Source organism: Micropterus salmoides, unplaced genomic scaffold, assembly GCF_014851395.1.
Source record: "Micropterus salmoides isolate LMB-PRFRI ecotype aquatic unplaced genomic scaffold, ASM1485139v1 Ms_hic_scaffold_17, whole genome shotgun sequence".
Classification (NCBI taxonomy): domain Eukaryota; kingdom Metazoa; phylum Chordata; class Actinopteri; order Centrarchiformes; family Centrarchidae; genus Micropterus; species Micropterus salmoides.
In genome coordinates this window covers 17,617,293-17,629,691 of record NW_024040817.1, presented here as the reverse complement: position 1 = coordinate 17,629,691, position 12,399 = coordinate 17,617,293, and the positions used below count along the sequence as shown (strand labels likewise).

The 12,399-nt window shown below is 40.6% G+C and overlaps 2 protein-coding genes across 12 annotated transcripts in view; one reads left to right on the top strand and one right to left on the bottom strand.

Moving 5' to 3' along the window:
• The window catches only part of dtnbp1b (dystrobrevin binding protein 1b), a 72,547-nt gene extending 64,644 nt beyond the window's left edge, over positions 1-7,903 (top strand). For 10 of the 11 annotated variants that reach the window (XM_038723992.1, XM_038723993.1, XM_038723991.1 and 7 more), the window contains 3 exons: positions 757-924; positions 5,429-5,572; positions 6,204-7,903. In XM_038723992.1, the coding sequence (XP_038579920.1) occupies positions 757-924; positions 5,429-5,572; positions 6,204-6,532 (641 nt within the window). In that variant the 3' untranslated portion in view covers positions 6,533-7,903. The remainder of the gene's footprint in view (positions 1-756; positions 925-5,428; positions 5,573-6,203) is intronic. The other variant, XM_038723984.1, reaches the window with a different exon arrangement.
• A 1,790-nt stretch (positions 7,904-9,693) lies between these two features.
• jarid2b (jumonji, AT rich interactive domain 2b) overlaps positions 9,694-12,399 on the bottom strand; it is a 106,169-nt gene continuing 103,463 nt past the window's right edge. The window contains exon 18 of the mRNA XM_038723980.1: positions 9,694-12,242. Within this exon, the coding sequence (XP_038579908.1) occupies positions 12,018-12,242 (225 nt within the window). The 3' untranslated portion in view covers positions 9,694-12,017. The remainder of the gene's footprint in view (positions 12,243-12,399) is intronic.

Here is a 12,399-nt window from a genome sequence, read left to right as displayed (position 1 = left end):
ATGCTCCTCTCTTTCCTGCCCTGGCCACACAGACTGCCCAGATGTCTAGGCCAGGCACATTTAGAATCAGTGTTCAGCATGTTAAATCATCCCCTTATTTTTGACATGCTACCAATGGATGTTTTGCAAAGTTGTGCAAAATAATTGCATGTTTTAAATGGGAGAAATTACAAGGCCAATGCAAAGACAAACATTCAATCTCTAACAGACTCCTAGTGTATGTCAAACAAATGGCATGGCAATTTTTAAATTCAAGAATGACTACAATAAACATAGCAGTCAAATGTTTTCCTAGACAGCAGTGATAAACCTCCCCTTTAATCCTACAGCATGACGAAGGAGATAAGTCTTGGTTTACTGAAGTGTGTGCAGCAACCTACTGAAGGGTTGCATGCAGTGAGTGTGGTCCCTCCTGTGAAACTCACAGGAGACTCACAGAGTATTGAGTTACACAGGGTTTGGTGAAAATCGCAGAATATGTGAATGCCGTGAAGCGCTGAGCTCTCTCGTTCTGCGTCAGTAAATATTTTACTCCTGCGCCATATACGAAAATTGTTGCAGGAGAAGGCAACAGCGCTCCTCTGTCCACCATGCTTACTTGACTGGTTGGAAAATCCCCAGCTCTACCACTACTGCTTCTAAATAACCAGCAGGAGGCATTTCAGTACACTAATTTGCTATACAGTGAACATCTTCTCAATAGAGGGTACTACACTAACCACAAACTTCAAAAACTTTCTTCTCTCTTTTTCCTAGTGGAGCTGGATGCAGAGCATGCACAGAGAGTCCCTGGGGCAGAACAGGGAGGGGTCCCACCCACGCAGGTCAAGCTGAAAGAGAGGCAGAAGTTCTTTGAGGAGGCCTTCCAGCAAGACATGGAGCAGTACCTGTCTACTGGCTACCTGCAGATCGCTGAGAGGAGAGGTGAGAAGGAGGAGCCGTGAGGTCAGAAGTTTTTCTCCAAAAACAGCTTGAAATTGAGCATTTCTTGTGGTCTGAGGCCTGCAAAGGAAAATGTTGAGTTAAAGTTTTAGGCATTGGTGTCTGTAACTCATTTGAGGGTGATTGCAAAAACCAGCCATCATTCAAATGAATTAATTCCAAAGTCCTGATAGCATCAGCCAAAACCTTCACACTTCAACTGCATATCACAAGATTGAGCCATAATAGCTTTCTGCACTGAGGCTCCACTCTCTGAGTGCCTGTTGCTAAACACACAAGTAGAGCCATTACTTTGAAAAATGCCACCGCACCATATAAATGTAGTCTTCTACTGGGATTGTAATAGAATCCTGCTGCAGTTTACCCCATGTATTACTGCCAAATGTCTGTGCTAAAATACCCAAAGGATGTGCTGAAATGAGGGACTGCATGAGATATGCCTCCTGCGCTGAAAGATGTATTGGACTCTACTGGCCCAGAGTTTGTAATGTGATTTTTTTTCTTCTTCTTTTACTCATCTATCCTGCTCCCTTAATCCACTGGAAATAGGTTATTAGAGAGGATTGTGAAGTAGTAAGGATGGAGGAAAGATGGGGCGAATGGAAATAGACTTAAGGATAGCAGAGGGAGAGAATGTGAGAGACTTGTTTTCACTGTCATTTAAAACAGCTTTTTTTTAATCAGTGCAGGGTTTTTTAAGGGAATGGACCTCCATGACAAAAACAACCACTAAAGCCAGGTTTGAGGTACAGTGAGTGAAATATTCACAGCTCGTTTTTCAAAGACTGGTCAGAATCATGTGTAGTCTACATTCATTCATGCTGGAAAGACAGAGGAGATGTTTACATTTAGATTTCACACTTCAAACGATGTGATTCACAGTACAAAGGCAAGCATGTGGGCTGCTCGACAAAAATCCACAACAGCCGAATTAGAATCAGCCAGCCGTAATTGCTATAAGAATATTTGCAATCAGTTACAGAGGAGGCTCACATCATAATGCTGGCAAATCAGATCTGAAAATAAGGCTACGGTGTGAGAGCTGAACAACACAGCACACTCCAGCTCATTATATTTCACGCAGCTGCAAATCCCTACAGCAGGGCGGCGCCACTGAAAAGCGAAGATACAGCTGGAGACACTGAGAAAGACGGGGGTAGAGATACAGAGAATGAACTGAAAGGAGATAATCAAGAAAAAGAGAGAAAGGACTGCAGATGTCATAAGCCCCTGAGCCATCAAAAGGCAGTCTCAAGGATGTTATATACACACACACACAAACACAAACACACACACACATACATGTATATATACACTCTGCAATCTCACTGCAGGCAAAAACAGTCTTTCCCAGCAGGGGAACCTTTTAGGCAAGGTCACAGTATGGCTAAAAGAAGAACATGTTAGAGGCAGTCACATGGAAAGGATGTTCTCAACGCAGCTTTCTGGATCAAGACTTTCACAACATAGCCATAGTCTTGGTTCGTGTGTGTGTGTGTGTGTGTGTGTGTGTGTGTGTGTGTGTACTTTTGTTTATTTTTGTTCATGTGCGGAAAGATGGCCCTATTTGGGACTGAAACTGAATCAGCATCCTCCATACTATGGGCCTGATTTATTAACATCCCGAATAAAGAGAACTAGATTGCGTGTGTCTTCTAAAATATTAGTACCTGCTATGGGGGATCAACTAAGAATTATTGCGGCGATGACAACAGGTGCAAAGACAATGGAGGTGGGAGTATTTAAATGGGGGTTTCGTGTTTTAATGGTTTCCGCCATAGAGACTCGGGAGGGAAAGCAGCCACCGTGTAAAAACTTTGGTTTGTTTCATTCAGTGCATCCCGAGTATGTGGAAATCATATGTACCTTCTCATCCTGCATAAGATTGCACTAAGTACTTGGGACAGCACACCTGAAAAACTGCTTTGGGAAACCCCAGCAGAAACAGATACAGTATGCAGGAATGACCCAGATGCCAGGAAATGCCAGCAGATCGTGTTTCATCCAGCCAGACGGAACAATCACAGACCGTTCTGCACCGTGCCCGGTCGCTCCGCGATCTCCTGTCCCTGTCCCTGTACACCCCAACGCCCCATTCCCTCTCCGATACCTACAATGGGTTGTGTCGCTATGAACAGTTAGAGCTCATTCCCTCTGGCTGGATGAATTTTACACATGATCCATGCAAAATCACGGAGAAAAGAAGTCAGGTCGAAATGAAATTTGCTTCATTGGCATGGATGTTGATACAACAGTATTGTCAAGGCTAAAGGAAAATACAAAAAAACAATTCAATTCATATAGTTCATCAAATAAATAATTTTATTTCTATAAATTGGATATACAATAATATTATCTAATGTTAATTTCTCTATGTCTTCTTTCATTATGGCTGTGTATCCTTCTCGCAACGATAACAGCAGCCATCTCTGCGCAACACTTGGCGGATTGTACCTTCCTTTCAAAAGTATTAAATACAGAGGCTGTTGCACTCACATGAAATTGCTTTTAGGCTTGTTAAATTACTCTGCGTGCAGTAAATAAATGCATTTGCATGTTACCCTCCCATTACTTTGCACAATAAAACTGAAACGCCCCAAATTGCATATTCATTAAGGCAAAAGTACTAAATGAACAACAGGTGCTATCTTGCACTTTTGAAAGACTTCGTTCTGCGTGCACACCGTTAGTAGATCAGCTTACTTGTTAATTTGCTGATGATAAATTGAAAATTGAATATCAAATTTGCACACGTTTTTACTCACGCAAACCTTAAAGTAAATCAGGGCCTATGTTTTATGAGGCTGAATAGCTGCTATGTGGTGGTAATTGCGTTGCTGACAGGCGTGATGTGGAAATGCACATTAGAAGAGGATCCATACTGAGAATTCATTAGCAAGCATTAGACCTTAGTTCCTCTAAGATGTGTCACAGAAAACACTGCTGTCTCCAGAGTGAAAGAGAGAGAAGGAGAAAAATGACTATATTACTGGATTGGTGTATAAAATGTGGAGTGATTTGGTGTGTGTATGTTTAAATAATACACAACATGTGTGTGTGTTTGTGTGTCTTTGTGTATATGCATTAAATCTATCTAGGTTTGTAGAGTCAGTTTGTATAAAGTACATTTGTAGACATTCCCATGAATTAAAGTTGAGTGATCTGAAATTATGACACTCACACATGCGTGTGTGTGATCTTTTGTACCTGTGTTGTAATTTAAAGGACAGGGAGACGTTTGGGGCAGTCTCCATGGGAAGTAACTTTCCCCTTCTTTCTCTCTTTCTTCACTGTTCTGCTCTCCCTCCCTGTGCCGCCCTCCTCTGCTCTCCTCATTTCCTTGAGGTACGGTAGCCAATGGCATCTTGTCTCACTGCTGTGCACCGACCAATAATATACCTTCTTTGTCTTGCTCGCTACACTACTCCATCCCCACCATCCCTACTGTGCACTGACTGGCTGATTGTGACGCATGCAGCACATCGTGTCAGTGATCGGGGGGGCGTGGGGGGGGGGTTGAAGTTAGAGTAGTATCTGGTGTGTAAGATGAGTTTCCCCTGATTTTGTTGTCGACAGCTTATTAAACCACAATGTAGTTTGCCAGTTTAACAGGTGATTCAACCACTATTGTTGTGCCTTAGATGAAGATCAAATCACATTTTATGACCACTTTATGCTGAAATCCAGATAATTCCAATTCCAAACAATTGTACATTGTGTTTATTAATTTGTTCATTGTACATAATTTAATTTTGAGGTGTTTCACCCAGCCCTGAAATATACATGTACCTACGACTAAGAGGATTAGCATTATTCAGGGTTGATCCCAATAACTTCAACTGGTACAAATGGATATGAACATTTGAATTCTCTTTCAGGAGCCTCTTTGCTTCTGACCCAATGAAATCTATCTGCCTGAAGAATAGGTTCATGTTCAAGTCTGCCTTAAAACAATACTCACATGCCCATATGTACGTTAACAAAAATGTATTTAAAAAGATAGCCAAAGTTAATATGAAGCTTCAGAAGTTATTTGAATCAAGTCTGTATCTTCTATAGTATTTTAAGCATAGAAGCAAGAAAGAAACAAGAAAACCCTGGGGAATTTTTTACTAAAATGACATTTCCTTTGGAAGATACCCACTTCATTTGTACAAACGAGCATGTGAGTATTAGGATAAAACTTAATTATATTGTAGGTGTTGCTTGTCGCCTTCGTATACAGCTTGCTACATACAGTGACACCTGCCAATCCATTATTTGTGGTAATGCTTCAGAAGGTAAACAAACTGTTCCATGAATACAACTTACCCATTTCAAATGCCATCTAGCTTGAATGTGCTCCCATTTGCTTCTGCTTGGCAAATTTTGGAAAACAAAACATCCTCAAAGCGCCTCTCGTCTTGGACTCAGCCCCTTGCTGCTGCACTCTGAATGCATCAATCTTGTGTAAGGCTAATATCTTTATGTCGCGTGTCATGTCCAGGGCCAATAGGAAGTATGTCATCCATGGAGGTGAACGTGGACATGTTGGAGCAGATGGATTTGATGGACATGTCTGACCACGAAGCCCTTGATGTGTTCCTGCACTCTGGGGGAGAGGACAACAGTGCTGCCTCACCTGGCACAGGTAGGTGGCCATAAACACACACACAAGATAGGTGTTCCACAACTAAATTAATTGAAACTATAACAATTCATACAACACTCAATCTCTGAAGTCTACAGCTAATCTATATCAAAACATTAGCTGAAGCTGAAATGTGTCTCATAAGATTGACAAGAATAATGTTTAGGCATGATGCACAAACACCATCTGTCCACATCTGCTTGGGAAATTTCTTGTCAGAGTGAACAACCTACAGCATCTAACTGACAGCTTGTCTTCGTCTAAAAATAGTATGATACAAGAAACTCTGCTACATTTTATGTCTGTAGGCAACTGAGCAACTAGCGAGTTTAAACAAAACCTTAAGAAAACAAATAAAACAGTGCCTTCTTTTTATTTGCAGCTGCTGGTCTAGGAGAGCAAATAAATAATACATAATGATAAATAATAGATTGATTGGGTTTTATTTTAAAAGAAAGGGATGACTTGTACAAACACTGAAAGGAAGTTCACCAGTTTCAAACTGGAGGATCTGATGGTACCACTGCTGCCTTACTTACCCACCTCTACCTAGTACCTTCCCCACCTATCCTAATATGTATCTTTTTAAAACAAAATCTGCAGTTATTTAAGTGACTCCTCTGCCTTCCAGGTCCAGACGTTGAGTCTTTCACCACAGAGATCAGTCTCCAGGTTCCCACCCAGGCTGAGCTACGCCATAAGCTTTCTTCCCTTTCGTCCACCTGCACCGACTCAGCCAGCCAGGACACAGAGGCGGGGGAGGAGGATGAAGAAGAAGAGGAGGAGGAGACTGAGCAAGGAGGAGGAGGTGGCGTTGGAGGATCAGGGGGAGGAGGAAGGCGAGCAAGGGCATCTGTGGTGGTGACAGTTGATGAAGAGGAGGTGCCCCCCGATACAGCTTTGGTAGACCATGAGGACCAGACCAGCAAAGACTGTGAGGAGAGCAGGCTGAAGGTTTGAGGAGAGATGGATTTAAACATATACATAAACAATATTGGCTTCCTTCTCAAATTCCTTTCATACTGAAGAAAGAACATATGAAAGAAAGTAAATATGTTGCACTAACTGCCACATGGCCTTGCCTTAAAAGAACAGAGTTTTCAATTCTAATTAAATCCTGTAAAATATCTTTGAGTTCCCTTTAGCATAATAGCACTGAATGGTTTAACATGCACATAAATAGTTTGACATTAATTAGAGGATGCTCTAATATTCTCTTTCGGTGTTAGTGCATGCTGAGACCAGGAGAGGCCTGTTACTAATAAGTGATGGGGACATAGAGAAGCATACACTAAAATCATCCATGTGTCTCTCTGCAGTTTTTCACGCTCTGTGCTAACACTTGAGCATTCACTCTGCTGACAGACTGCAGCTGATGAGCATTAATGTGTGTTGAACGTTGGTGAAACCTTTGCAGGATAAAAATATATTTGTACCAAATACTTGCCAATTGTAAAAGGCTATCATCAGATCTGTCAGGTTTATGACATTTTATTTTTAAATCACTAAAAGTAAGTCTTCTTTTTGTTTGTATGTATGTATCACATGGGGGGGGGGGTCATCTCACTGACCTCTCGTGGTATCTAGCCATGGTTTTCTTTGCTCAGGTAGTGACTTTTGTGTTGAAAAATGACAATTATTTTAATGGCAACTTGTCTTTTGAGAAATCCTTCCTGGTTAAGCTTAAAAAGTCACATACCTCTCTGTCAACAGTTGTCACAGGAATTTTGCTTTGATATCTCAAAAGCTGGGCATATACATCCTAGCACAAACCTTTTAAAAAAGCAAATGCTAAATTCTTAGCACAGAGCACTTGACAAATGATCTACAAGAGGCACATGGATGAATTTTCATGTCTTTATAGATAAGCTGAGGCCCAAAAGCTAGTTGTATTTCTTTAACTAGTTTATAAGCTAGATTCTGCAATATTTTAAGCGTAAACAACCAATTAGAAAATACTTTTGTGCCAAACATGACATAATAACTGGCAGTCAGCTGGAAGTGGGTTATATACTGCAAAGCTGACAGACTTGTGGAGTTCAGGTACCAGGGTATCAATGATTTAACACACACAAATACACACATTAAGGAGATTTACCCATTGCCATTCCTTTAATCAATACTACTTGGGTGAACTTCTCCTTTTGAACGAGGACCAAATCCCTGTTTGGACTGTGCGCTATGCGCTGGACGACACCCAGAAGGTTTAAATGTATCCAGATTTTTTTGTACAGAAATGTTGACATTTGTGCAATGTGACAGCATTAATCCTTCCTTTCTTTTCCCCTGCCTACAATTTCTGACTTGTTGGTAATAAATGTTTCTCCCCTAGTATTGTTTAATTTCCATCTAAGCATTTCAGGAACAAGTTAAAGAATGAAATGTGAGCAGGATTCAGGGTTTGAACATGTTAACAGCCCCTGTGCGCTCACTACTTGATTTACAGTCCTGCCTGAGCTCTTTACAAATGGAAAGCTGACACGGTGAGGGAATGGATAGATTTATAGTGTGTTCTGTAGGAGAGGGACAGGGTTTTGAAATACAGGGGTTGTCTGTTGGGAAGGGATATTTTACCTTGCATCTATTCATTATTACAGTGAAATGTTTTTCAACTGAAAAATAAGGAAGAGCAATACTAGTTATGCTGAGAGTGAATGACATCTGAAGGCTGAGAGTGGATGTGTTCACTGGGAATAGTAAATAGCTGGTGTCGATGCGTGACAGTCACTCCAGTGCACTTTAATTAAGGTTATCAAACTACAGGACCCTCCAACTGTACAATGTGTGGCATGTGAATAGAGTGATAAGCTCAGTGTTTAATGAACATAAGAGCACTTCTAATATATCCCACACCTGTTGCTGCGTACTATGGAATTTGATGTCATGGTACGGCCTTTGTATTTGTATTGTAGTGAACCAAATTACATCAAACTTCTGTTTAATTTTTTCTCACTTACCTCTAGTGTCTATCTAGCAATGCAGAGAGTTTGGGAAGTACAGATGCTGCTGGTTGCACCACACCCTAGTACAATGAAGGTGCTTGGACATTTGTTTCTGGTGCTCATAGCATTAAAAAAAAGGAGATTTAACAGTAATGGTTCTTTCCAAAAACAACATAATTCCTCAACAACCCACAGGCCTCACTGTCAACAGTTTTAGCTGGAACAATGTTCTACCAAATAAGTAGTTCCAGCAAAGGTTATATACTGTCTGGATACACTGCATGGCTAAATTAGGGCTGCAGCTAAGCTTTTATTTTTATTGTTGATTAAATCAGTCAGTTAATTAGTCTCTGATAGAGGTTTTCAAAGTGGGAGGCGGGCCTCCCCAGGGGGGCTCCAAACAGTTTCGGGGGTACCTCAGTCAATGGGAGTGAAAATACTACATTAGTTATCAGGACATGACATAGAATAACCAACTTCCACATTAAAAGGTAAAGGGAGATAGTTCAGAGATGCAGTATTTTTAGGGAGGTTTATCTTTCCCAGAGTCATAAACTAATAACTGCCTTAGGACAGACCTTTATGTATTTGGTTTAGTCTGAAGTTATGTCAACAAGCAATATTAGGCTATTAGGCTCAATTGTTGAGTGTCTATGGGATATCAAATTATATAATCGCGATACCGTGAGCATCCAGGAAATGAGTGAAACTTTGCAAGTAAACTAAGTGGGGGTGAGGGGCCTTTTTCCAAGCTTTGTCTGAGGGGAGGCCCAGTCTGACTCTGAAAACCCATGGTCTATACTATGCAAAAACATTAAAACAAGTCCATCACAAGTTCCCATAGCCCAAGGGTTTTTTTTTTTTTTTTTTTTTTTTTAGATGGAACCATCAAATCTTGGCATTTTTGCTGTAAAATGACAAGAGTAATCACGTATCAAAAGAATTGCTGATTAACTTTCTGTCAAGTGACTCATCGATTTAATTTAACCAATCATTTCAGCTCTTGGCCAGATACCGCTAGAGGTACGGGGGGAAATTATTTTGTAAACTGGCTGAAACGGCCCGTTAATGTTAGCAGATGCAACCAGATACCAGCTTGAAATCTAAATTATGATGCTGTTAAAATCATTCCTTCTTGCAGTCATGTCAAAATTCGGCACAAAAAGAGACACAAGCAGATTGGAAAGAAATGACAGTGAATTGTCTGTAAGTTTTTATTAAACCTTAAGTACAAACTGCAAAAGTAAAAAACTGTCAATATAACCAACATGAGACTCTCTTTCCGAGTGGAGGGAAAGGCCGAGATACGGCACTAATAAATTAAGTCACCAGAGACCCCACCGTGAGCAAGTAGTTTATACTGTAGAAAATGGAAGAAACAAACAGACAGAACTGAAAAACAAACAAAAAATCCCATCTGAATAAAATATATTGTAAGGCCATAAAAACTTGACAACCACTTTATTATGTTGAAAACACCCGACTTGGTATTTCATTAAATAGTCCTAAAACAGTTCAGTCTTCTGCGAGGGACGACAACCAACAAACTGGATTATAGGATTTTTCCTTGACAGTCACCACTGGCAAGCTCAGTGCAACATGAGTAGCTACTACATTTTTGTTGAATTTTCAGTAATGAAAATGTAAAAACCCACTTTTTTATGAACATCTCTTTTTTTCCCTTTTCTTTAAAAAAGTAAAGCTAAACAAACAAAACTAGGTTGGGGGGGCAGTCGTTGGCTACTCAATATCTTCTTTCTTAGTGATATAAGCAGCACTTAAAATTTTTTATACACGTTTACCAGAGCAACCCTGTAAGCGTCAAACTCACATGGATGAAGAAAGGGAAATGTAAGGCTTTTTCTTCATCAACCACTCTCCTCTGGAACTTTTTCTCTCTTCCTTCTTTTCTTTCTTCCTTAACCCCAGAAAAAGGCTCAAGTATTTAAAGAAATTTACAGGATTATGTACAAAAAAAAGTTGATGTTTTGTTTGTGTTGGACTTTTTCCTCTCTCTAAAAATCACTCATATCTGGAAAAGGGAAAAAAATGCAAAAGCCAAAAAAAACAAGACAGTTTTAAAAAAAAAACAAAAAAAACTCAGATTTCATATTTCACATTTTACACTCTTTGACTAGTGGCTCTACTTGAGATAACACATCAGATCAACAAAAGTAAAAAACACAAAATAATTATAATAATATAATATAATAATTAATGTTTACTGGTACAGATGAAACAAGAGGACTGGAAGAATGGAATGTTAACACGATTGCACATCTAGAACCAGAAAAGCCTGAAAGCCTTTCTGCCCTGTGGGGTGGGGGTGAGCTAGCTGTTAGCTGATAGCAGACGCTAACCCCCAGATTTTTAATTTGTGTTGTTATACAGTAATTATAACCAACAGCACCAATAAAATGGATCTCCTCGCTAAGTATCAGGCACCATTTTCACTTGCTCGCAAAGGAAGGATCCCTCCATACTACCAGGAAGTCAGGTGAGCGGTGACCTTCACAGGTCAAGCAGCTGTAGCTCTGCCCCCTCTCACATCCACCAACGAACAGAAACACCCACAATGACCAAAAAAAAAAATACACAGAAGACTTCTTGCAAAAAAACCTAGCAAAAAACAAAGCTAAAATTCAAAACAGAACTTTAAAAAAAACAAAAAACATAGCCAACCAACAATAAACCAACATAGTCTGTCTTTCAAGTTTTTACCTCGCGCCACCAACCCCTCCCCCCTTTTTCTTTTAAAAACCAATGCAGGAGCTGCATCAAGAAAGAATAAAATCAATTAAAAAAAGGACTCCTCTTCCTCAAAACAAGGACAGAGAGAAACTTTGGGTAACTACTTACTTGATGTCATTTTCATTTCAGAAAACTGGGGAGGAAAAAAAAGGCCGCCTTTTCATTTGTCCCATGTTCACACAGTTGAGTGACACATGATGAGAAGGGATGGGGGGGTTCAGTCTCAGGGCCGAGATGAGGGCGGGAAAGAGTGATGCAAGGAGAAGGTAACAAATGTAACCCATTTCAGTTAAGGGAGGATGGTGGTGGAGGTAAAAGGGTATAACAGGGTCCATCAAGTCTTCTTGTGAACGTTACACTTAATGCTTGTAATGTTGTAAAGGGCGACTTAAGGAGGGACGGGGGATTCTAAAATCATCCAGAACAAAAACAAATTCTTCTTTCACACTAGTGCAAAAAAGACATCTTGCTTTTCTTTTTTTTCCTTTTCTTTTTTATAAACAAGACTGTCATACTAAGGGGGGAGGTGAATATTTTTTTTGGGGGGGGGGGGGGGGGGGGCTGAGGTCAGGTGAGGGGAATTTCAAAGCTCAAAAACAATCAATCTTAAATATTAGGTGTTGGAGGAGGGATTAATAGTGATCCTGCTTTATGTGAGGAAAAAAAACAAAAACAAACAAAACACAGGAGTTTGGGAGGGTCAGAGCAGGATGTGGGAACAGCGCACCGGGTGGCGATGTCGAGGCGCCCCCTCAGGACACAGCAGCGGCCTTGGGTATGTGGCTGGAGGACAGGCGTGCCAAGGACACCTCCACGGTGGCGCGCTTTCTGGGGCCTCGCTTCGCCGGTGATGCTTTGGCTGGGCTTAACCCGTGGCAGGGGTCCCCTACTCCATTGATGACGACAGCACCGCCGCCGCCTCCATTCTTTAACATGGCCCGGCCACACACCTGGTTCACCAAACTGTTGATTTGCTCCTGATTAGAAGGCCAGAAAAAAAAGATTAAAACCTGAATCATTTAACAATGAACATTTTAGATTTATTTTACAATATACTTCTCTAACTTAATTTTGTTCATCTATAATTTATTCAGACACAGTAGGAATTACAGTATTGACACAAGAAAATAGAGC